The following is a 24940-nucleotide window of genomic DNA, read 5'->3' as shown; positions in this document are numbered from 1 at the left end:
ATATAGTCCATAGCATCACAGAGTCAGACACGACTGAAGTGACTTAGCACGTATGCATGCAAGGTGGAAATGAGATGATACTTGGAAAGATTTGGAGCAATTCCTGGCATTAGAAATCAATCAAGACAGATTGTTATTATTAAACATGAAATGATCTTCACTAGGAACAGCTCTGACAAAAGTCAGAATTGTAATGCATTTTGCAAATGTAACCCATTTATGGCATCCTTTTAATTATTCATCCACCTTCAGGAGTTATTTATAGCTGATGCCATGGAGCACATCAGCTTTAAGTGCTATCTCTTTTAACAAGGAGAAATCAATACCGTTAGGTTAGCTGGGTATCTTGAATGAGCTCAGCTGAGGCATTTTGGGTATGTCTTCACTTGAGAATAACACTAACTGTTGAAGAGCTGGAAGTACCATATTATTCTGACAAACACAGGGGGAAAACAGTGAACTAATCTGAGGTTCCCTTGTCATTGTTCAGTCATTCAGTCATGTCCAACTCTTTGCGACCCCATGGACTGCAGCCCACCAGCCTTCCCTGTCCTTCACCATCTCCTGGAGCTTGCTCAGACTCATGCCCATTGAGTTGGTGATGAGGACTGGGAACCTTAACTGGTCATTATTAGTCATTGGCGACCAGGTCTGGTCTCAGGCAGAGTGCTGAAGTAGCACAGTTGTCTTTGGTCACCGTCTCTTACACTCATCTGTTTAATGCCCTGAGTCCCTCTGTCATGCCAGATCCATAGCTTGGTGCTAATGACACAGAAGTGAGCAAATTAAGTTTGGTCTCTGCCCTCACAGCATTGACAAGCCAGGCAGAAAGATAAGCAATTCAAGAAGAATTAAAGTGTGATCAGAAGAGATGAGATAAAATGTTCAACCTCATTAACAATCAAGGAAAGAAGATTTAAAGCCCAGGGAGACACCATGTTCTATCACATCATACTAGCAACGTGTAAAATCTGACCACTCTAAATGTGGGGAGGTTGCAGGAGTTTTCTGCAGGTGGGTGTAGTTGATAACAGCTACTCTGGGGCGTCACACACTGTAGCTGGTAAAGTTGGAGGTTCACAAACCCTGTGACCCAGTGGTTCTACCCCTGACCCTCCCCTCCACCAGGCTTTCTACTCAGACACGTGTAGGAGGAGACCAGCAAGAATGTTCCTAAAAGAGTGTGCACAAAGCAAAAATTTGGAAACAACCTAAATGCCCATCAACAAGTAGCACATAAATAAATGTGGGTGAACCATAGAAAGCAATCTTATATACTAGTGAAACTGAAGGAAGAGCTTTTATTCAGGTGTGAATATCGATGAATCCCATGATCACTATACATGTTGAAGAAAGAAAAGCAAGTTTCAAAAAAAAAAGAAAAGCAAGTTTCAGAATCCATGAGTATGATACCATTTACACAAGTTTAAAAATATGCAAAGCAATATCATACCGTATGTTGTCGAGAGATACATACATGATTAGTAAAGGGCAGAGAACTACATGGGGCTATTAAGCACCAAATTCCAGAAAGTGGTTACTTTGCATTGGAAAAAGCTTGTGTGACGTAGATGGGGTTGACACTAGCTAGGGGAACATGAAGGCTTCTGCCGTGTTGCCTTTATTTCTTTTTAAAAATACTTGTTTGTTTATTTGGCTGCATTGGGTCTTAGATGTGGCACACAGAATCTTCACTGGGTCATGTGGGATCTTTCATTGTGCCCCACCAACTCTCTAGTGTGGCGCAAGGGCTCCAGAGCTCATGGGCTCAGTAGTTGTGGAGTATGGGCTTAGTTGCTCTGCAGCATGTGGGATCTTAGTTCCCTGACCAGGGATCCAACCCATATCACCTGCATTGGGAGGTGAATTCTTAACCATTGGACCACCAGAGAAATCCCTGGTGTTGCATTTCTTAAGCAAGGTGGCAGGTCTTGGATATTTCACATATTTAAATAAAATACAATAGGATTTTACTCCTTGGAAGGAAAGTTATGACCAACCTAGACAGTATATTAAAAAGCAGAGACATTACTTTGTCAACAAAGGTCCATCTAGTCAAGGCTATGGTTTTTCCAGTGGTCATGTATGGATGTAAGAGTTGGACTGTGAAGAAAGCTGAGCGCTGAAGAATTGATGCTTTTGAACTGTGGTGCTGAAGAAGACTCTTGAGAGTCCCTTGGACTGCAAGGAGATCCAACCAGTCCATCCTAAAGGAGATCAGTCCTGGGTGTTCATTGGAAGGACTGATGAAGCTGAAACTCCAATACTTTGGCCACCTGATGCGAAGAGCTGACTCGTTGGAAAAGACCCTGATGCTGGGAAAGATTGAAGACAGGAAGAGAAGGGGACAACAGAGGATGAGATGGCTGGATGGCATCACCGACTCAATGGACATGGGTGGACATTGGGTGGACTCCGGGAGTTGGTGATGGACAGGGAGGCCTGGTGTGCTGTGGTTCATGGGGTGACAAAGAGTCGGACACGACTGAGCGACTGAACTGAACTGAACTGAACTGTGATCATGAGAGGGAAGCAGTAAGAGCTGAGTGCACACGTAGCGCAGGCAGGTCAAGGAGGACTTCTCAGATTAGGTGACATTTATTTTGAGACATGAGGAGGAATTCAATAGGTGGAGGGAGGAGGAAGTTTGTTGAAGGCGAGAACAGCGCGTGGGAAGACCCAGAGGTGAGAGAAAATTTCACAGAACAATTGAAAGAAATTCTGTAGGGTGAGTATAGCGAGTGGGTGAGGGGTTTGTAAACTATCCCGAGGGCAACAGGGAGCCACAGACTGAGTGCAACCAGGGGCAACACAGCCACAGTGTCAGGCAGGGGAGTGATATGGGCTGATTTTCGTTCTGGACGCTCCCTCCAGCCACATTGTAGAGAAGGAATTGGAGGAGGCAAGACGATGCCGGGAGGTGGTTGGGATTGATTCATAGCTGAAGGGTATGTGGGGAGGAAAACGAAGAGCCCTTGGGTAGGGTAGACAGAATAGAGATACTTAGAAAATAAAATCAACATGCCTTCTCCCTTCCCCCTTCCCATAAAACCAGTTCCTGCTGCTGCTAAGTCGCGTCAGTCGTGTCCAACTCTGTACGACCCCATAGACGGCAGCGCACCAGGCTCCCCCATCCCTGGGATTCTCCAGTCAAAAATACTGGAGCGGGTTGCCATTTCCTTCTCCAATGCATGAAAGGGAAAAGTGAAAGTGAAGTCGCTCAGTCGTGTCCGACTCTTAGCGACCCCATGGACTGCAGCCCTACCAGGCTCCTCCGTCCATGGGGTTTTCCAGGCAAGAGTACTGCAGTGGGGTGCCATTGCTTTCTCCTAGTAGCATCTAAAAGTGGACATTAAAAACAAACAAACAAACAACCCAAACAAACAAAAAACAGATGGATTAGACTGGATAGATTTCTGAGTTCTACAAAACAGCTTTATCTACTCTCTTTGACAACTTTGAATTAGGCAGACCTGGGTTTGAATCTCAGCCCTGTCACTTGCTGGCTGTGTTATATTGGGCAAGACACTCAACAAGCCTCAGATTTATATCCATTAAATGGGGACAAAATTGCACTTCCTCTTACTGATAAAAAGAAATCATGAACACAAAATATGTAGTTCATTATCTGGGAGATAATAAGCAACCAATAAATGCTATCTACCCCCACCCCCCCACTCCTCACCTGAACAATATTGCCCGCCATCTATCTTCTGGGTAGTTCCGTATAATTCGGGAGTGCACCCACCTGACTTCCTCTTGGCTGTACCTCCAGGCTCCTTGACCTAGAGGTCATTCTTCACTGAGCATTTTCACGTGTAAGCTTCTGCTTACGAATCACCAGTCTGAAATTCTGCAGAGACCTAGCAGGACATGAGATCTAAGATCGCGCAAGCCCTGGTGGGCTGGCCTCCTGACTGTGACCTTGGCTCCTATTTCCTCACAGGTCCAAGTGGGTTCCACTGGGAGACTATATCGCCTCCAACACAGACGAGTGCACGGCCACGCTGATGTATGCCGTCAACCTGAAGCAGTCTGGCACTGTTAACTTTGAATACTACTACCCAGACTCCAGCATCATCTTCGAGTTTTTTGTAAGCCCCTGGCTGGGGGGCAGGGAGGTGGGGGGAGGTGGGAAGGTGGGAGGTAAAGACCCTATAAGGCTCAGATGCATTTACAGAAATCACACACCGTCCTGCTTGGGAAATTTTCACAGTCATTTTTCCCTCTGGAGAGAACTGTGGTCAAAATGAGCTGAAGCTTCAAGAGTTAAAGAAAAGATGGAAGTCAGAGGACCCTGGTGGGGAACAGTACAGTCTGGGAGAGTCCTAGGTGCTTTCCTGTGTTCCGGCATGAAAATAGCTCTGAGTTCTGCAAAATTTCTTTAGTGTCAATGTACTGACATCCTGTGTGTGTAACTAGCTCCTGCCCTACTTCAAGGCTCATGAGTTCTGAGCTGTCTTTCTCTCATAAGAGGGGCCCTGTGGAAGGCTGGTGCTTTGTGCGGTAAGACACTTGTTTCCTTAGAAAGCTAAGACTCTGATCTCAAATTCCTGCTGCCTCAGGTTCAGAATGACCAGTGCCAGCCCAATGCAGATGACTCGAGGTGGATGAAAACCACAGAGAAAGGATGGGAATTTCACAGTGTGAGTATCAGAGCAGCCTTCTCCCTAGAGACCCCAGAAAAGGGACCAAGGGCCTCTCCCTAGAGACCCCAGAAAAGGGACCAAGGACAAAGGCCTCTTCCTCCCAGTCTGGGCCTCCACCCTTCTCTCCTTGGAGGGCAGGAGCCTGACAACATGAGGATGCTGTAGTTTCTCTTCTCATGAGTTGCCATAATAGGGATGTGAACTGACTCGCTCCTCTGGCTTGACCCCAAGGACCAGAGCTCTGCAGGTTTACAGGGCCCAGTTTCCTGGGGCTGGGCATGGATAAACAGAACCAGAGAAGAAAAAGGAGGGAGATTCCGCCTTGCTGTTGTCAGTATCTTCAGGTCCCTTCGTTGGTCTCGCCGCAGAAATGCTCATGATATATGTGATTGAGGGTTCAAGGGAGAGGACACTGAGAGAGCTGGAGGAGGAGGCTTCGAAGGAGAGAGGAACTGAGCCAAGGGGGCAGAAGGGCAATGCTGAGGAGGCGGAGGGAGAGGAGCAGAACAGGAGCTGCCTTGCAGGCTGCAACAGGAGGGGTCCCCCCAGGAGGCTGATGCAATGGACCAGCAGCATCTGTCTCTGTGAGGGAACTCTTTCCTGTTTGTGGTTTTTAGGTCGAGCTAAATCGAGGCAACAACGTCCTCTACTGGAGAACCACAGCCTTCTCAGTGTGGTCCAAAGTCTCCAAGCCCGTGCTGGTGAGAAACATTGCCATAACAGGTACGGATTGTAGACGGTAGGGTTGGGTCTGGGGTCTGATGCTGACTTCTGCAGGGAGGGTGGGGTTAGTCCCCACGGCCCTCAGTCTCCAGGCTCAATCCTTGCCTTTCTATGTTGTTCTTCCTCCCCAGGGGTGGCCTACACTTCAGAATGCTTCCCCTGCAAACCTGGCACGTACGCAGACCAGCAGGGCTCCTCTTCCTGCAAACTATGCCCAGCCAATTTTTATTCCAATAAGGGAGAAACTTCCTGCCACCAGTGTGACCCTGACAAATATTCAGGTGAGGGCAGGAAGAGTTTGGTGTTTCGGGAGCGTTGGGGGGTTGGGGTAGGGGGAGTGGGGGCGTGGGGGGAGTGGGGTAGGGTGGAGTCGGGGGGAGATACCAACATATATACAGAGGTGAACAGGAAGTGGAGCCATCCTTTCGGCCAAGCTGAAGATGATTCTTCTAGAGCCCTTGCTTTCTGGGCCCTGGAAGGGCCTGGCTAATCCACCAATCACTCTTGAAATGAAATCATTCAATAAGTATTTATCAAGCCACTACTATCTGCCAGGCCTTATTCTGGGTGTTTGGAATACATCAGTAAACAAATTAGACAAGGATCCGTGTCTTCATGCTCTTCCCTGGTAGCTCAGTTAGTAAAGTATCTGCTTGCAATGCAGGAGACCTGGGTTCGATTCCTGGGTCAGGAAGAGCCTCTGGGGAAGGGAATGGCAGCCCACTCCAGTATTCTTGCGGAGAATTACATGGACAAGGAGCCTGGCAGGCTATAGTCCATGGGGTCGCAAAGAGTCGGACACAAATGAGCGACTAACATTTTCACTTTCTGTCTTCATAGAATTTACATCCTGGAATGTAAATGGAATAAGTAATAACTATAATAACTAAATAATAAATATGTAATGAAGTGTATTGTATATTAGACAGCAAAAAGTGCAGGGTACCATAGCAAAAAGAAAAAGCAGCTCAGAATTAGAAGAATTAGAAAAGCTAGGGAAAGGGGTTGCAATTGTTTTTTGTTTTTTAATAAAACCTTAAATAAGATTATAAATATTATATACAGTAGATAAAGAGGTATAAATTTATGTTTTTAAATTTATAACAATTATTATCAGTTAATTTAGAAGAGCCATGAGGTTGTATTGATGTGTAAAACATTTTGATAGCAAGAAGCTATAATCTTTTATCCATTGAACTCAAAGCATCCACTGAATTTAAAGCAGGCCTTGTCAAAAAATCCAGGGTTCCTTGGAACATAGTTTGAAAACCACTCCTCTTAAGGAAGATAAGATGACAGAGAATAGCAGCCTATTTCTGCAGTCCCTGGATAACTTCCTGAAGCAGCCCAACTTGAGAAATAGAACCTGGCTACTTGAGAGGATCTTGGGAGCAGCAGGGATCTGGTATAAGATGGGCAGTGTCCCCAGAGGGCCCTGTGCTCAGACAATAGCCCAGGGACCAATCTCCAAGGCAGGTTCTGAACCAAAACAGATAGGGAGAGAGAGAGAGTCCTCTCCCTTCCCCTGCAAATGCTCATAACTATTCCAGTTTCCCTTTTTCACACAGAACTATATACAAATCCAGGCTCCCCTGATGGCTCAGTGGTAAAGAACCTGTCTGCCAAGGCAGGAGATGCAGGTTTGATCCCTGGCTTGGGCAGATCCCCTGGAGAAGGAAATGGCAACCCACTCCAGTCTTCTTGCCTGGGAAATCTCATGGACAGAGGAGTCTGGTGGGCTATTGTCCATGGGGTGGCAAAAGAGTCAGACACATCTTAGGAACTAAACAATATACATAAACTGAGCTCAAGGCCCTCTCGTAAGCAGACCTCCCCCCATCTTTACACAGACATACCCACCCTTCACACATGCATTACAGTACATGTTTGCTCAGCCAAGACCAGCCACTGACCTTGTGAACTGCTTATTTCTACACCAATCCTAAAACAAAAGTCCTATTTATCTACTCAGATCTTGCCCAATGAGTGTAGGTTTCAGCAACAACAGAGATATTTAGCTCTTAGGGGAAGTTTTTATCTTTAAGTCTAAATTCCTGTTTTTTCACTTGAATTTCTTATTTCTCTTCCCTGCTCTGACAATAGCAGCCTTTGTTAGTCATTTTTTCCAGCTCCCTTTCCAGCCCCACTGTGGTACAGGATTTGAAGGGCAAGGTGGTTCTAGAAAAAATGCCTATGGGTGTTTTGATCAATGCTATGTAAATGGATGTGTATCCACAGAGCTGTTATGAAAGTATTACTTTGGGAGTTTATATTTGTGCCATCTAGTCTTCTTTTGCCATTGATTTCTCAATCTACCCCTTTGACTGGAAAGTGAGTTTTTACTATGAAGAATATGTCCAACTCAGGGGTACAAAGAGCACTGAATTTCTTGGGGACTTGATTCTTCCAGAATACAGAGTCAGTGGGAGATTTCAAAAATGTAGAGTATGATGAGAGCCTATGGTGGAATGTGCATGAAGGGAGTGACAGGAGGCCCTGTGACCAGCTAGTCTTTCATTTGTAAATATATTCCGAGTGCTCAGGGCTTGGGCTGGGGTTAGAGCTGGAACCTGCCCTCCAGCGTATGTCAAAAATGGAAACGTGGTTGAAAAAACACACTAAGTATAGTAATTCCTCGGTACAAGAGGTGCTGAAATAGGAGTGTTGAGTGTAACGTGTGGTGGAAGCAAAAGAGGGGAGAAGTCAGTCCTCTCTGGGGAAGGAGGAAAGGCTGCATTAGGTGTGGCCTTGAAAGATAACTGTTTTGAAAGATGAGTTGGTGATTTGATGGAGGCAGGATGTTCTGGAAGGAGCCACGGCCAGAAGGCTCAGGGATCCAGGAGTAACTCAGCATCACTGGAGCTTACTTGGAGAGAATCAGCATCGAAGGCTAATAGGGAGGCAGGGAACAGGTTATGGATGAACCCTTCTGTGCCACTGCCACAGAATCCTATCAGCAGTGGAAGACATTAAAGAACTTAAAACTGGAGAATGACATAATCTGGCTTGTACTTTTGAAGTCCACTCTGGTTGCCATTTGGAAAAGCTATGAGGAAAGGAAGAGCTGGAGACAGAGAACACAATCAGATTTCTTTCAGCAGGCGCCATTGGCCATATCCAGGACCTAGAGTGAGGAGGAGTGGATGGGGGTGGAGATGTCAAGGACAAAGCTTTGATGAAAAGTGTCTTTGTTACTGATAGCTTAAATTTCATAACTAGGGTTAATTCCTTTGTGTTATGTTCAATACTAGGGACTCATTTCCTAGTAGAATAACATAGTGTTTCAGAGCATGGGCTCCAAGAACAAAATCATCACAGGCCAAATCCCTGCTCCACCACTTACTAGCTGTGCCACCTTGGGCAAGTCACTTGCCTGAGCCTCAGTTTTCTCACCTCTAGAATGGGAATGATAATAATTGTATCTGCCTCATAGTGTCATTGTGTGGATTGGTGAAAGCAAAGAATTTAGAACACTGTCTGGCATGTAGTAAGAACTAGTTTTATTTATCCATTTGCATTAAGGCCTGTCCCACCAGTCTTCTTCTACTGTGACAACACTCTGGGTATAGGTAACAATAATAAGTCACTGGTACAGCACTTTACAGTTTACAAAACGATCTCATTTATTACTCATAGCACAGTGCAGGAATGACTTCCTCATTTACAAATGAATAAACAGAAGCTCAGAAAGGTTCCCTGATGGCTCAGTGGTAAAGAAAAGAAAGTGAGAGTGAAGTTGCTCAGTCGTGTCTGACTCTTTGTGACCCCATGGGCTGTAGCCTACCAGGCTCCTCTGTGCATGGGACTTTCCAGGCAATAGTCCTGGAGTGGATTGCCATTTCCTTCTCCAGGGGATCTTCCCAACCCAGGGATCAAACCCAGGTCTCCCACATTGTAGACAGACGCTTTACTGTCTGAGCCACCAGGGAAGTCCAATGGTAAAGAAACTGCCTAGCAATTCAGGAAACTCAGGTTTGATCCCTGAGTCAGAAGATCCCCTGGAGAAGGAAATGGCAACCTATTCCATTATTCTTGCCTAGAAAATCCCATGGACAGAGGAGCCTGGCAGGCTACAGTCCATGGGGTCACAAAGAGTCAAACATGACTTAGCAACTAAACAACAATAGAGAGGTTAGGGATTTGCCCAGAGTCTGTGCTGGGGTCAGAGCTGAGTTTTGTGTTCATTAGGTACTTAAATGGTCAGGGGAAATGTTTTCTTTGGATAAAAAGGATCAGAATGAGAAGGTTGTACTTCTGGAGGAGGGAAGAAGATGCAAAAAGAGCCGGTGGAGCCCTCCCAAAATAAACTTTATCTTCATACAGTTTTGCCCAGGGCCAATCCTACAGGAACCCACTCCAGTGTTCTTGCCTGGAGAATCCCAGGGACGAGGGGAGCCCGGTGGGCTGCCATCTATGGGGTCGCACAGAGTCGGACACAACTGAAGTGACTTAGCAGTAGCAATCCTACAGCAATCACTTTTCATTTCCTCACCAAACATCTAGGCCAATCTTTCAAACTTGACCAGTCCCCAGTTTTAACACTTTGATGAAACCTGAGCTAGGAAAGTGAGGTCTGGCTCAGCATTTGGGTTAATCATTTATTAAAACCAGTCTAGCAGTTGTCAGTGTGTAAACAGCTGGACCATTTTTGCTGAAGCCTGGAGCTGGGGTGTCAGTTTGAATAAATATTTGACAAGCAGAGAAAGGTGCTTATGTGGAACACACTTTCTAACATGTAACTTGCAATTTGCTAAATCTAATATGCAAGGTCCTGGGAACTGATTTGTTTTCAGCATCTCCCCCAAAATTTCTCCTGGCCGGGTCTGTCAAAACCAGGAGTCCCTGGATCCCCTTATTTTGAAATAGGCCCTTGCTTATTAACCGAGTAAATGAGCTCAGAAGACCCCAGCTGCTTCTCAGCCAGTAGCTTCCTCTCACCCAGGATAACAAGATGGGGACAGAAGAGGCCCCAGTGCAGACCAATGACATGGTAATAGGAGATTCTCAGATCTAGCAACTCATTTGTTGCCTTGGGAAGAAAGGGCCAGTTGAGAAATGAGCCTTAACTGGAAAGAAGGGAAACTTTAATCCTTATTAAAAGTCCCATGATGGTTACCAAATAAAAAGACTTCTTATAAATCCAGGTGATGATAGTTACCAGCATTTAGCAAGTTCCTTCTTACAATGTGTCAGGTATGTGCTGATTCCAGCAAGACAGATGTTACTCTTCTTGCTGTACAGGTTGAGAGTACAAAGGTTCAGAGAGGTTAAGTGACTTGCCAGAAGTGACACAGCTACTAAGTGATTACGCAGGATCCAAATCCAGATCTGTCTGACTTAAAAATCTCATTCCATTCTCCTAAAATGCTCGTCAAGCAATATATAGAGGGAAGGTCTCACCATTGTCACCTGCTTACCTGCAGGCAACACAGCAGTCATACCAGGGACAGTAGCAGTCGGAGCAGTATTGTCCTGGCACACTATAAAGCAGTGGTTTTCACTCTAGAGAAAGTGAATTCCCTGGAAATTTTTTAAAAATTGTATGAATTAGAGGATGCGGAGAAAAGGGAACCTTCTTACACTGTTGGTAGGAATGCAAACTAGTACAGCCACTATGGAGAACAGTGTAGAGATTCCTCGAAAAACTGGAAATAGAGCTGCCATACAGCCCAGCAGTCCCACTGCTGGGCAAACATACTGGGGAAACCAGAATTGAAGGAGACACGTGTACCCCAGTGTTCATCGCAGCACTGTTTATAATAGCCAGGACACGGAAGCAACCTAGATGTCCATCAGCAGATGAATGGATAAGAAAGCTGTGGTACATGTACACAATGGAGTACTACTCAGCTATTAAAAAGAATGCATTTGAATCAGTTCTAATGAGGTGGATGAAATGAGCCTATTATACATCGTGAAGTAAGTCAGAAAGAAAAACACCAATACAGTATATTAACGCATATATATGGAATTTAGAAGCGTGGTAACAATGACCCTATATGCGAGACAGCAAAAGAGACACAGATGTAAAGAACAGACTTTGGGGCTCTGTGGGAGAGGGCGAGGGTGGGATGATTTGACAGAATAGCATTGAAACATGTATATTATCATATGTGAAATAGATCGCCAGTCCAGGTTTAATGCGTGAGACAAGGTGCTCAGGGCCGGTGCACTGGGATGACCCTGAGGGATGGGTTGGGGAGGGAGGTGAGAGGGGGGTTCAGGATGGGGAACATATGTACACCCATGGCTGATTCATGTGAATGTATGGCACAAACCACTACAATATTGTAAAGTAATTAGCTTCCAATTAAAATTAATTAATTTAAAAAATTGTACGAATTAGGTATATTTTTCAGGATACAGGAAAGCAGTTCTTTTTTTTTTTCAAACTCTGAAAATTATTTGTAATTCAAAAAAAGGTAAAATCCATTTATTTAAAGAGGGATTCAGGGACTTCTCTGGTGGTCGAGTGTCTAAGACTCTGTGCTCGAAATGCAGGGGGCCTGGGTTCGATCCCTGGTCAGGGAACTAGATCCCACATGCCGCAACTAAAGATCCTGCATGCCACAGCTAAGACCTGGCACAACCAAATAAATAATATTTTAAAATAAAGTTTACCATCACCATTTAAAAAATAAAGAGGGATTCATTGAAACAGTTGTTTCTATCCAGGGGTTCATAGAGTTAAAGCAAAACCAACCTAGATATAAGAACACACAGAAAGTCAAGTAAATAAAATGATAGTTCATAACATTTTTCATTAAGTCCAGGTCAAGGCTGAAAGAGAGCAATGTGAAGAAAGTGGAAAGAGTGGGATTAAACCATCACTTTATTTGTGTAGGATGGCTGAATGGAGAAGGGGAGATGCAGCCGTGGGAGGCCTTCATTCTAGGCACAAATTAAGAGAAAATTCAGAGACACTGTCCTAAGCTTTGCTATGTTTTGCTTCAACCCTTTAGGAGTAGAAAAACCACCCACACAGTCAGGGTTCTGAGGCACCTGGAAGATGGCAGGTTCCAGGGAACTGGGCTGGTGGTAAGAAATCTGCCGATGCTCCTTCTGGCCACCTTCCCCCTCACTGGTCCTCTGGCCAGCCCGCCTCCCCTGCCCTGCTCCACAGTGCGGGCCCAGTGCTTTCTCATCAGCATCAGGGAGGGAAGCAAAGCAGATATCTGAACAGGTCTTCAGGGACTGGAAATGAAGCCACTCGGGCAAAGGGAAGGTGTGCGTGCAGCACCGTCTACTTTCTGCAAGATCTGTGCTGTGCTTCACCCCAGGGTCTGGGGTGTTATAGCATCATGTGCAAGTGGTCAAGAGCTCTGCTTTCCTCACTTCAAATATTTGTCCTTGCTTCTGCCATTTAGAGAAAGGATCCTCCACCTGCAAGGCACGGCCAGCCTGCACAGATAAAGATTACTTCTACACTCACACGGCCTGTGATGCCAATGGAGAGGTGGGTAGCACGGTCTTGGGACCCCTTTGCCTGCCCCTTGTGCTTTGCCAGATTTGCGGCTCTGCAGTCAGTGAAGCTGTCACCTGAGAAACCCACCCCCCCCCCCCGAGACCTCTGCAGTGACCCCGGGGCCAGTGGGGAGGCAAAATGAGATGACCTCACTCATTTTCAGGTCAGAAACTATTTTTGCTACATTTGTTCCGCTGCTCACTCACATATGTTCTGCTTTTTAAAAATGCTTTCATTTTGCTTGGTTTCTTCCATTCGCTTCATTCCCTGGGCAATGACTGCCTGTCCATACATACTTATTTCTTCTTTCTCATCAGACTTGTCCTGCTGCTCTTGTACGCTGGTATAGGGGGTGATTCCTGCTTCCTGGCTCACCGGAGAACCGCCTGATTTATTCTCTCTCCCCCGCAGGCTTTCTGCCTCAGAAAGACTTTCCTTTGTACTCTGCTCCACCAGTGAGTCAGTGGGCATTTTTGAGTATCAGCTGTTGCCCTGTACTCCAGTCAGGGAACCCAAGATGAATAAGATGGGCTTCTGCCCTGAGGAGGAGAGGAGAAAGATGGTGGGGAGGAGAAAGCTGATGGGGAAGAGACAGATGGTGGGGAGGAGAAAGATGGGCCTGACTGTATGCAGGGCACTGGGGGAACCCGGAAGAGGAGTGACCAGGTTGGAGGGTGGGGCCAAGGCAGGTCTTCCAGAGGAGGTCATTAGTTCCTGTGTACAGCCGGGTCCTGTGCTGGGCACTAGGTATGCAGCAGTTCACAGAGCCAAGGAAACATCCACTCTCATGGCCCTTAATTTCTGTCGGGGAGTGAGTGAGGGGAGAGACAACAGATAAACCAGAAACAGACAAAGAATCCCTCTTTTTTGGATTACCTTCCCACTTAGGTCATCACAGAGCACTGAGTGGAGGTCCTTGAGCTATACAGTCTGTTCTCATTAGTGATCTATTGTATACATAGTATCAGTAGTATGCATATGTAAATCCCACACTTTCAATTCTTATCCCCTTCTCTTTCCCCCTTGGTATGCATACACCTGCTCTCTGCTTCTCTGCATCTCGGTCTCTATTTCTGCTTAGAGAGGGTAAGGATGACCTCTCAAAGCAGAGACCTGAGTCAGGTGGAGAAGAGCCAGAGTGCTCCCCAGGCAGGGAATGCAGCAGGTGTGGAGGAGGCAGGCAAGTGCCTGGAAACTTTGAGGAAGTGAGCAGGGATGGCTCAGGGGCGCAAGTGGTGGGGTCTGCCTTAGATCAGCAATTCTGGATGAACTGTCCTGTCTGCATCCCTGAACTAGAACCTCCCAAGAAGACAGGAGTGGGGAATTCTGCATCATTCAGCACTAAGCATGTGGTTGGCTCTTAGGATGCATACGTGTTTGCTGGCTGGACGGCTGGCTGAATTCTCTTTCTGCTAATTAAGTGTGGGATGAAGTCTGGTCCTTAACGGCGATTGTTCTTATAGTTATCTCTTACCGCCCGTGTACTGGCTGGCCCCATTCTCATTTTTTGAGCAAAATCCCCTTCCCCAGCAGCCAAGCAAAATGATTAATCCTATCAGGTGTACCTTAGTCCCAGTTCTGAAGTGTCTGGTGTTCTTCATGACCTTGTAAGGAATTACTGTCATTTTCTTGGTCTCAGTTGACCCACTAATTAAGAGGACAATCCTGCTCCTCTTCTCCCTCCAGGATATGTGGTTGATTGTGGCTATCTTTGCTTCTTCTGCCCCATTCTTTTCCCTCCTGGTACAGGCAAAGGACTTCTAGATCCACAGTGTGCTCTGATGCTTGCAAGCCTGGGTGTCTGCCATTCCCTGATCGCCTTGGGGGTCTATAGATGAGTGGGACCAGAGCCGATGCTCCCACCTTGCAGCCCAGCCACAGCACAGCTCAGGGAGGAACCCTGCAGTAGACATGGTCACCAGGGGTGTCTTATGGAAGTGTCGGCCCGCAGGCCCACGCTGGTTCTTCTCAGTCTCGGAATTTTGCTTTGTTTCTTAAGCTGTATTTTAAAATCAAAGGACTCCTGTGATTGCCTTTATGGCCTTTGCGGTGCCTCAGTGGTTTCTCGGGGACTGGGATCGCTGATCCACTGGGGCTGCTGAGTGTGCTGCTCCAGGAGGTGGCCCAAATCGTCCAGCTCCCCAGACCCTTCTCTCTACAAGACTCAAGGAGACGAGCTGGGTGAGATGAAGTTGGGTCACTAGTCTGGGTCTCTGGTCACTGACTGCTCTTTGCACAGAGAAAGGCTGAGCTGAGCAGGGGCACAAGGACAGCCCAGGGCTCGTCTTCAACGAAGGCAACATGAGGCCCTTTCAAGACATTGTCAAGACCTTATCCTGAATAAAATGGACTGATGCCTTGTTCACCCAACTTCTTACATATATGGTATTATACATAGCGCATTTGCATCATCGCCTCAATGCAATCCTTTTGTCTCTTGCCCAAGGACTACAGAGGAAGCCTGACATTGCCCAACCTCACCCCTGACTCACCAGGGGCCTCCTGCAGTTCATCTGCTCTTCTCTAGCTAATGCCTCCATCGAAAGACTAGGGATGGTCCTAGTAAGTGACAGATACACTGCCTCCCTTGTTCACTGACTTGGAGGCTGATCAGTTCTCTTGCCTTTTTCCCTCAGGTTTTTTGAGATATAATTGACACATATCATTGTGGAAGTTTAAGGTGTACCAGTTGATTTGATACACTTACGTATTGCAAGATGATAACCAACATAGAGCTAGCTAACTACCATCAGGGCACATAATTACTGTTTCTTTTTTGTGGTGAGAATGTTTAATGTCTACTCTGTTAATAGCTCTCAAGTATATAATACAGCATTATTAACTCTAATCACCATGCTAACTCTAATCACCTGTACCTTAGATCTCCAGAATTTTTTGATCTTATAACTGGAAGTTTGTACTCTTTAACCAGCCTCATTGCTCTTGCCTCTATGTCCCAGAGAACACAGGGTTCATACCCCCTTGGGGGACTGGTATTATGGTGCCCTTGCTAGGGTACTTCCCCAGTGGCTCAAGCGGTAAAGAATCTGCCTGCAATGCAGATTCTTGACTTGGGTTCAATCCCTGGGTCAGGAAAATCCCCTCGAGAAGGAAATGGCAACCCACTGCAGTATTCTTGCCTGGCAAATCCCATGGACAGAGGAGCCTGGTGGGCTACAGGCCATGGTGTCACAAAGAGCTGGACACGACTGAGCACGCATGCAATGCAGTGCAATGCCCTTGCTAGACGGTGAGCTAGCTCCCTGAGGGCACAGGCCACGTCCTTCATCTCTGAGTCACATGTTTTATTAGACTTCCTATAGATGTCTACTGAATAAGTGAAAAAGCAAAGAAAGTACTTCGAAGACAAATTGGGACACCTGAGCCGTCCTCTATTCCCCTAGGGGTTACCTAAGCCACTTCCACTCCATGCCTTTCTGTGTTCTGGGATTTTCACCAGCTGCTTTTCCTGTGACATTTTAGTATTAATAATAAGATTCTACACTGGAATTAGGGCTTTCTCTGGAGGAAACTGGTCTCCTCTTCCCATCCAACACACAGGCCTATCTCTCTTCATCCCAGTCCATTCGTTCAGCAGATATTTACTGAGCATGACCATGTGCCAGGCGCTAAGCAATGTGCCTAGGATACACTGGTGACCCAAACCAAGTTCCCCACCCTGCTGGAGCTTTCATTAGCGCCCAGAATCCCCCCATCCTCAAGGCAACTTCCTAAAGATGTGCTAATGCCACACAGCAGGCTGAGACAGGCTCTGTTTCTGCAGACGCAGCTCATGTACAAATGGGCCCAGCCAAAAATCTGCAGCGAGGATCTGGAGGGCGCAGTGAAGCTGCCCGCCTCTGGCATGAAGACCGGCTGCCCACCCTGCAACCCAGGCTTCTTCAAGACCAACAGTAGCACCTGCGAGCCCTGTCCTTATGGCTCTTACTCCAACGGCTCCGGTAACCCCTCTCCCATCCCTCTCCCTGCCCCACTCCATTCCCATGCCACACATACGGGTGGGCCACATGGGCACCCAGCATGTCAGCTGAACTCACACCATGTCCTTCCGAGGGAGGCAATAAGGGCCAGGCCACCTCTGAGGACCATATTCAGAAGAGAGGTCAGCACAGGCCCTGCCTGTGGGTCCACCTGAGAACTGCCTGCCTCCCTCCTCATTCCAACTGCGAATGTGACTCAAGCCTGAAGGGGCACACTCCTCACAGCAGAGGCTTCCAGCATGTGGCAGGGATGATAGCTAGAAGGTTTGGGGATCTGGGATGGCCACCTTGACACAATCAGAATTTTCAGGAGAGGAGCTGGGGGGATCTATATACCTATTAATGTGAAGGCATTTGCTGATGACAGTGTGACAAATAATACGAACTATATGTATTAGACTCGAAGATACACTTAAGCTTTGAAATTAATAATCTGATGGGCAGGTAGGGTACTGGGATATGGAATGAAGGGTCAGCCTTTACACCTCAAGTTTGCTAAACACATTGTCAGAACGTTATTGAGTCAGCTTGCTGTTCACTGTGCTCAGCAACACCTCTGTGGGGCTGCCCACCACTGTTGCCACTTGTCTGTGCAACAACAGCTCCAGTCAGGGTGGCTGCAGCCTTTCTGCTGAATGCGTGGATCTTGTGGCTCCCCCAGATTGTAGCCACTGCCCAGCAGGGACCGAACCTGCCGTGGGATTTGAATATAAATGGTGGAACACGCTGCCCACGAACATGGAGACGACCGTCCTCAGCGGGATCAACTTTGAATACAAGGGCATGACAGGTAACTACCTCCCCCCACCATGAGCTCTCAGCTAGCTGCCCTGCCCAAGGGGTTCTTCCTAGCTCACAGTTCTTCATAACAGTGGTGTCTAGAGAAAAAATGAGCTGATCGTGCTCACACTCCCTTGAATGCTCCACTCCCCATGGACAAAGAACATATTTTCTGCAAACTTTAGCTTTAGAGACAGAACTAGAAACAATACACACCTGCAGAGGTCTTGCTCTGAGAGTTTCAGAGTTTTTGACCAAAGTAGCCTGATAAGTCGGAGAAGGCAATGGCACCCGCCTCCAGTACTCTTGCCTGGAAAATCCCATGGATGGTGGAGCCTGGTAGGCTGGAGTCCACGGGTCACTAAGAGTCGCGCACGACTGAGCGCTTTCACTTTCACTTTTCACTTTCATGCATTGGAGAAGGAAATGGCAATCCACTCCAGTGTTCTTGCCTGGAGAATCCCAGAGACAGAGGAGCCTAGTGGGCTGCCGTCTATGGGGTCGCACAGAGTTGGACTCTACTGAAGCGACTTAGCAGCAGCAGTAGCAGTCTGATAAGTAACATGGTTTGTGTTTGGTGATGGTTCTGGATGCCTCAAAGGATGGTGTTATTTTTCTTCCAGAGTGTCATCTGGGTGCACATTTGCCCTGCACTTGAGACCACTGGACACTAACTCATATCCTTCTCCTTTTCCAGGCTGGGAGGTGGCTGGTGATCACATTTATTCAGCTGTTGGAGCTTCAGACAATGACTTCATGATTCTCACCCTGGTCGTGCCAGGATTCAGGTGAGGAGCACAAAGCTAAGGGGAAACCACGCCACCCTTTGCCACATCCAAGTCCCACATAGCTTGGAGTGTTGTAGATGAGAGGGCTTCTGGTGTGCAGAAGTGTCAGTCCAGAACAGAGAACAGAACAAGACTTCCTGGGGGTCCAGTGGTTAAGACTCTGCATTTCCAATGCAGGGGATACAGGTTCAATTCCCTGGTTAGGGAACTAAGATCCCACATGTTGTAAGGTCCAGCCAAAATTAATAAACAAATAAAAATTTTAAAAATTAAAAATAAAAAGAAACAGTCTAAAAAACAAGAAAAGAACAGAGGAGACCACAGTAATGGTCTGATCAAGTTAACCTGAATGCTGACACATTCTTAGCTGCTGCCCACACTGATTGCCTACTGCTCTCCCATACCTTCTAGCTTTTCCTACCATTTGGCCACATGCTACTCAAATTCTTCCTCCTCAAAGCATCAAATAAGATTTTAAAACCTGTAAAAAAAAAAAAAAAAAGGGCCAGAAATGCCCATAGATAGTTCATCTTTCAATGGGACAAGAAGACTGGTTTTATTGATTGATTGGTTTGGCTGCACTGGGTCTTAGTTGTGGCATGTGGGATCTCTCATTCTGGCACACAGACTCTCTGGCTAAGGAGCCTGGGCTCCAGTCGCTGCAGCTTGTGGGCTCAGTGGCTCCACAATACATGGGATCTTAGCTCCCAAAGACCTGTGTCCCCTGTATTGCAAGGTGGATTCTTAACCACTGGACCACCACTGAAGTCCCTGGGAGGGACTGCTTTTATTGTTATCAGTCAGTCATTTCAGTCGCTCAGTCATGTCCGACTCTTTGCAACTCCATGAATCGCAGCACGCCAGGCCTCCCTGTCCATCACCAACTTCCGGAGTTCACTCAAACTCATGTCCATCGAGTCGGTGATGTCATCCAGCCATCTCATCCTCGGTCATCCCCTTCTCCTCCTGCCCCAAATCCGTCCCAGCATCAGAGTCTTTTCCAATGAGTCAACTCTTCGCATGAGGTGTCCAAAGTACTGGAGTTTCAGCTTTAGCATCATTCCTTCCAGAGAAATCCCAGGGCTGATCTCCTTCAGAACGGACTGGTTGGATCTCCTTGCAGTCCAAGGGACTCTCGACAGTCTTCTCCAACACCACAGTTCAATAGCATCAATTCTTCGGTGCACAGCTTTCTTCACAGTCCAACTCTCACATCCATACATGACCACTGGAAAAACCATAGCCTTTATCCCCACCTCCCAAGAACACTTAAGATAATAAGCAATTTGTTTGCCATTTAAAAAGCCACTACAGGCAGAGTGGTACAGTATAATGAAAATTGGACTATGAGACAGGGCACTTGAATTTTGCCACTTACTGGCTTGGTGAACTTGGGAAAGCCACTGTGCCCCTTTAGGCTTTGGGCTCCTTGTCTGTAAAAGAAAGGGATTGACAGTCTGTGATTCTGGCCTAACTCCAGCCCATCAGTTCACACCACCGAGTGGACAGTAGCTGGGAACTGGAGGTCCTCAGAAGTCAATCACATGCCCAAAGCCAAAAAGAAAGCTACAAATGGGTTTTCAAAGCCCAAGTAAACTCTTCTGCCTGTATGTGCTTTAAAGATGAGGGGGAACCACTGAATCAGCATCCCTATCGCCAGTCTGGCTTTTCCATTCCCCCTTCAAGCTCGCTCCTTCTATCCTGGGCACAGTGCTCAGCCACAGTACTTGCTCGAAAGGTAATAGGTTCCCTTCCCTTCCTTTTCATTACTCAGAGCTGAACAGCTATATCTTATGTTTCTGAGGGAAGCAAACTTCTTAGACTTTTGGGAGATAACACTCACCAAAATACTTTCCAATTTGCAAATATGGTTATAGCAGTAAAGCACTTTCTAACCCCACTCGCCCCACCCTGCCATCCCCACCCATCAGACATGGCTCTCTCTTTCCCCAAAGAAGGACCAGGCTGAGAACTTTGCTTAAAAAGCTATGAATCGAAGTACCTGCTCATTTGACCAGGGCAAACCCCCCACAGTTCAGGTGGGGATGGGGAGGGGGTTTGAACTGCTGAGTGAGTGTAGACAATTGATGTCTTATGCTGGTGGTCTTCTTCAACCCTAACATGCACATGGATCACCTGGGGATCACGTTAAGCTGCAGATTCTAATTCAGTGGGTCTGGAGCCCACACTCTGCTAGGGAGGCTATTCAGCATTTTAGAAAGTACTTCCACATCTGTTATGCCTTTGGATCACACCACAGTGATGGGCTTCCCAAAGGCGCTAGTGGTAAAGAACCCACCTGCCAACACAGGAAATGCGAGACCTTCAATCCCTGGGTTGGGAAGATCCCCTGAAGGAGGGCATGGCAACCCACTCCAGTATCTTGCCTAGAGAATCCCATGGACAGAGGAGCCTGGCAGGCTACAGTCCATAGCGTCACAAAGAGTCGAACATGACTGAAGCGACTTAGCACGCATAATGATGGGAGGTAAATAAGAAAGATATTATCACCCTTTTACAGAAAAGAAAGATAACAGTTTGGCTAGATCAAGGTCAGACAGCTAGGATGATAGAATTGGATTTAATTCATGTTCTTTCCAACATACTCAGAACTTAGTCCTGTCCCCCAGCAGACCCTTTGCTGCCATCTGCTCTCTTCACTAAGCACTGTCTGGCCCCTGGAACCGCCTTTTGATTTCTGCCCCACAGACCTCCACAGTCAGTGATGGCAGACACAGAGAACAAAGAGCTGGCCAGGGTCACGTTTGTCTTTGAGACCATCTGTTCTGCGAACTGCGAGCTCTACTTCATGGTGGTATGTTTTCCTTCCTTTGTCTGCTTTGGGGCTTCCAGGAAGGTTGGCCCCTCTGCCCTGTTGGTGCATCAACATAACTGACACCCCTGCTTACAGTGATTTTGCAGACAAGGAGCCCAACTATTTGTCAGGGACTGCACCATTTCATATGGGTCTAGGCCACTGTGATGGCCCCCAGGATGGCAGCGGTATAGGCACCCGCACCCCACAGTTGCCCAGCCATTATGCCTTCTTCATTCATCTGTCTTGGGTTCAGGGTGTGAATTCTAGGACCAACAGTCCCGTGGAGACGTGGAAAGGTTCTAAAGGCAAACAGTCCTATACCTACATCATCGAGGAGAACGCTACCATGAGCTTCACCTGGGCCTTCCAGAGGACAACTTTCCATGAGACAGTAAGCTCCTCCCCTTCCTCAGTGCTCAGCGCCCAGAGAGACCTCCTAACCTGGAACAATTCCTACCTTAGCTTAAGCATGTGGTCGAGTTTCAGAATCCAGTGATTAGAAGACTTGTAAGGAGTCAAGCAGAGGACTGCCTATGCCAGCCCCTGAGGAGCATCCAGCCTTGTCCAAATGACCCTGGAAACTCCTAAAATCACCTGTCCTTCCTCAGGAGACCTATCCTGAGGATAGGATATATGTGGTACCTGACCTGGTGTACCCTGTTCAGTCCTGTTCTTGCTTTAATAATAATAACTCTGGTTTTATCTTAACTCAAAGTAATGTAAGTTCACTGGAAGAAAACTTAGAAATAAGCAAAAAAAAAAAAGAAAGCAAAAAGAAGAAAACCACCCATAATCCTACTACCCAGAGATAACATAGTTAGCATATGGAGTATCTTCTATACCATCTTTATTTCACTATAAATACTTTTTTTTTCTTTTATAAGGGGAAAACATCTGCTTTTTAAAAAATATAAATACCTACTACATATTTCCCCATGGTACTGAATATTTTTATACATCATCTAAATTGTTCAGTCCTTACTTTAAAATGGCAAAAAATGCACATTAAAAGATACTGTTCAGTTCAGTTCAGTTCAGTTCAGTTCAGTCGCTCAGTCGTGTCCAACTCTTTGCAACCCCATGAATCACAGCACGCCAGGCCTCCCTGTCCATCACCAACTCCCGGAGTTCACTCAGACTCACGTCCATCAAGTCAGTGATGCCATCCAGCCATCTCATCCTCTGTCGTCCCCTTCTCCTCCTGCCCCCAATCCCTCCCAACATCAGAGTCTTTTCCAATGAGTCAGCTCTTCGCATGAGGTGGCCAAAGTATTGGAGTTTCAGCCTCAGCATCAGTCCTTCCAAAGAAATCCCAGGGCTGATCTCCTTCAGAATGGACTGGTTGGATCTCCTTGCAGTCCAAGGAACTCTCAAGAGTCTTCTCCAACACCACAGTTCAAAAGCATCAATTCTTCGGCACTCAGCCTTCTTCACAGTCCAACTCTCACATCCATACATGACCACAGGAAAAACCATAGCCTTGAGTAGACGGACCTTAGTCAGCAAAGTAATGTCTCTGCTTTTTAATACACTATCTAGGATGCTCATGACTTTTCTTCCAAGGAGTAAGCGTCTTTTAATTTCTTGGCTGCAGTCACCATCTGTGGTGATTTTGGAGCCCAAAAAAATAAAGTCTGACACTGTTTCCCCTGTTTCCCCATCTACTTCCCATGAGGTGATGGGACCAGATGCCATGATCTTCGTTTTCTGAATGTTGAGCTTTAAGCCAACTTTTTCACTTTCCTCTTTTACTTTCATCAAGAGGCTTTTTAGTTCCTCTTCACTTTCTGCCATAAAGGTGGTGTCATCTGCATATCTGAGGTTAGTGATATTTCTCCGGGCAATCTTGATTCCAGCTTGTGTTTCTTCTAGTCCAGCGTTTCTCATGATGTTAAGTGAGTAAAAAGAACAGGGTGCTTCTAAAGATTTTTATCAAGTATCACAGGATAAAAAAGATTAAGTCATATTCTGTTATTTCCAGAGCACTCAATTGCTCCTTCTCAGGCCAAGGCAGGCCAAGCTCACTCTCCTCTTGTGTCTTTGTTTCCAGGGAAGAAAGTATACCAGTGATGTCGCCAAGATCTACTCCATCAACATCACCAATGTCATGGACGGGGTGGCTTCCTACTGCCGTCCGTGTGCCCTGGAAGCCTCTGACATGGGCTCCTCCTGCACCTCTTGTCCTGCTGGCTACTATATTGATCGGGATTCAGGAACCTGCCACTCCTGTCCTCCTAACACGATCTTGAAAGCCCACCAGCCTTATGGTGCCCAGGCCTGCATACCCTGTGGTCCAGGGACCAGGAGCAACAAGGTGCCAGTAGTTGGCTAAGCAGCCTAACTTTGCGTCTCTGAATGGGCCAGCTCAGATGGTACCAGGTCCTGGGTGGCGTTCCTAAGGGGCTGATATCCAAACTCCCCCTAGTACACTCCCAGGTTAGAGTCCTAGAGGAAACCCATCCAGTTTGTGACCATAGATGGAGAGTTCTCAGCTTGTACTGGTTGGTTTTCAGGGTCTGGGTCTCAGTCATCGACAAGTCTTATCTTCAGGTGATGGGTAATGGAAATCTGTGGCCCTCTAGTCCAGAGGGTTATTTAGCATCTGTGCAGAGACTGAAAGGGAAGCAGTCTTGGGACTTGTGGCTCAAATTCAGCCTACTTCATTCTAGCTTGTTATCAAGGGAATTTGACCCCCTTCTCGGAATGGTAACCCACCTTTGCTGGGACATGTAGTTAACTGTCAATGCTGCCTCCTCTCCCAGGGCTTTCTTCTAAAGTGAAACAGCAGTGCTGTTGGCCCATGCATTTTCTGAATCTGAGAAAGTGAATCCTATGACCAGAAGTTCTTAGTTATACATTAATGCTTTTCAGTGAGCTTGTATTTTACTGATCACAACCCTGTGGCCACACATTTGTAAGACACTACGCAGTCTGCAGACGTTGCTCAGTTTAGCTGTGCAGTAAGTGCAGCAGTTCTGCAGATCTCAGGCAACCTTATTGGGACACCCTGGACTCTTGCCACAGACTTCCTCCCCGCAGCCTCTTCTGCTGTAAAGGGAGGGATTGACCTTAAAATGACCAAGAAAGGGGTTTATGTTTCAGTTTCCTATAAAGAGACTTGGAAAAAGGAATCTGGAGGTCAGTGAATTTTAAGTGGGGGAGGGTGGACAGACTTGTAGTTTCTCTTCTGCTATCCTGGGCACCTTTCTTCCACTTCAGTTCAGTTCAGTTCAGTTCAGTTCAGTCACTCAGTCGTATCCGACTCTTTGCTACACCAGGGACTGTAGCACTCCTGGGCCTCCCTGTCCATCACCAACTCCTGGAAAGTGAAGTTGCTCAGTTGTGTCCAACTCTTTGCGACTCCATGGACTGTAGCCTACCAGGCTCCTCTGTCCATGGGATTTTCCAGGCAATAGTACTGGAGTGGATTGCCATTTCCTTCTCCAGGGGATCTTCCCGACCCAGGAATCGAACCCAGGTCTCCCGCATTGCAGGCAGATGCTTTACTGTCTGAGCCACCAGGGAAGGAGTTCACCAACTCCTGGAGTTATTCAAACTCATGTCCATTGAGTCAGTGATGCCATCCAACCACCTCATCCTCTCTTGTCCCCTTCTCCTCCCACCTTCAATCTTTCCCAGCATCAAGGTCTTTTCAAATGAGTTAGCCCTTTGCATCAGGCGGCCAAAGTATTGGAGTTTCAGTTTCGACATCAGTC

At 46.8% G+C, this 24940-nt stretch overlaps 1 protein-coding gene across 3 annotated transcripts in view; it reads left to right on the top strand.

Moving 5' to 3' along the window:
* Window positions 1–24940, top strand: part of ELAPOR1 (endosome-lysosome associated apoptosis and autophagy regulator 1) — a 75595-nt gene that overhangs the window by 38722 nt on the left and 11933 nt on the right. For 2 of the 3 annotated variants that reach the window (XM_068964641.1, XM_068964643.1), the window contains 11 exons: window positions 3947–4094; window positions 4566–4646; window positions 5267–5372; window positions 5504–5653; window positions 12740–12828; window positions 16622–16799; window positions 17500–17628; window positions 18316–18406; window positions 21116–21221; window positions 21478–21615; window positions 23275–23538. In XM_068964641.1, the coding sequence (XP_068820742.1) occupies window positions 3947–4094; window positions 4566–4646; window positions 5267–5372; window positions 5504–5653; window positions 12740–12828; window positions 16622–16799; window positions 17500–17628; window positions 18316–18406; window positions 21116–21221; window positions 21478–21615; window positions 23275–23538 (1480 nt within the window). The remainder of the gene's footprint in view (window positions 1–3946; window positions 4095–4565; window positions 4647–5266; window positions 5373–5503; window positions 5654–12739; window positions 12829–16621; window positions 16800–17499; window positions 17629–18315; window positions 18407–21115; window positions 21222–21477; window positions 21616–23274; window positions 23539–24940) is intronic. The other variant, XM_068964642.1, reaches the window with a different exon arrangement.

Source organism: Capricornis sumatraensis, chromosome 2 (genome assembly GCF_032405125.1).
Source record: "Capricornis sumatraensis isolate serow.1 chromosome 2, serow.2, whole genome shotgun sequence".
NCBI classification, from domain to species: domain Eukaryota; kingdom Metazoa; phylum Chordata; class Mammalia; order Artiodactyla; family Bovidae; genus Capricornis; species Capricornis sumatraensis.
Note: the sequence above shows the minus strand (reverse complement) of the source record. Positions and strands in the feature narration are given on the sequence as shown.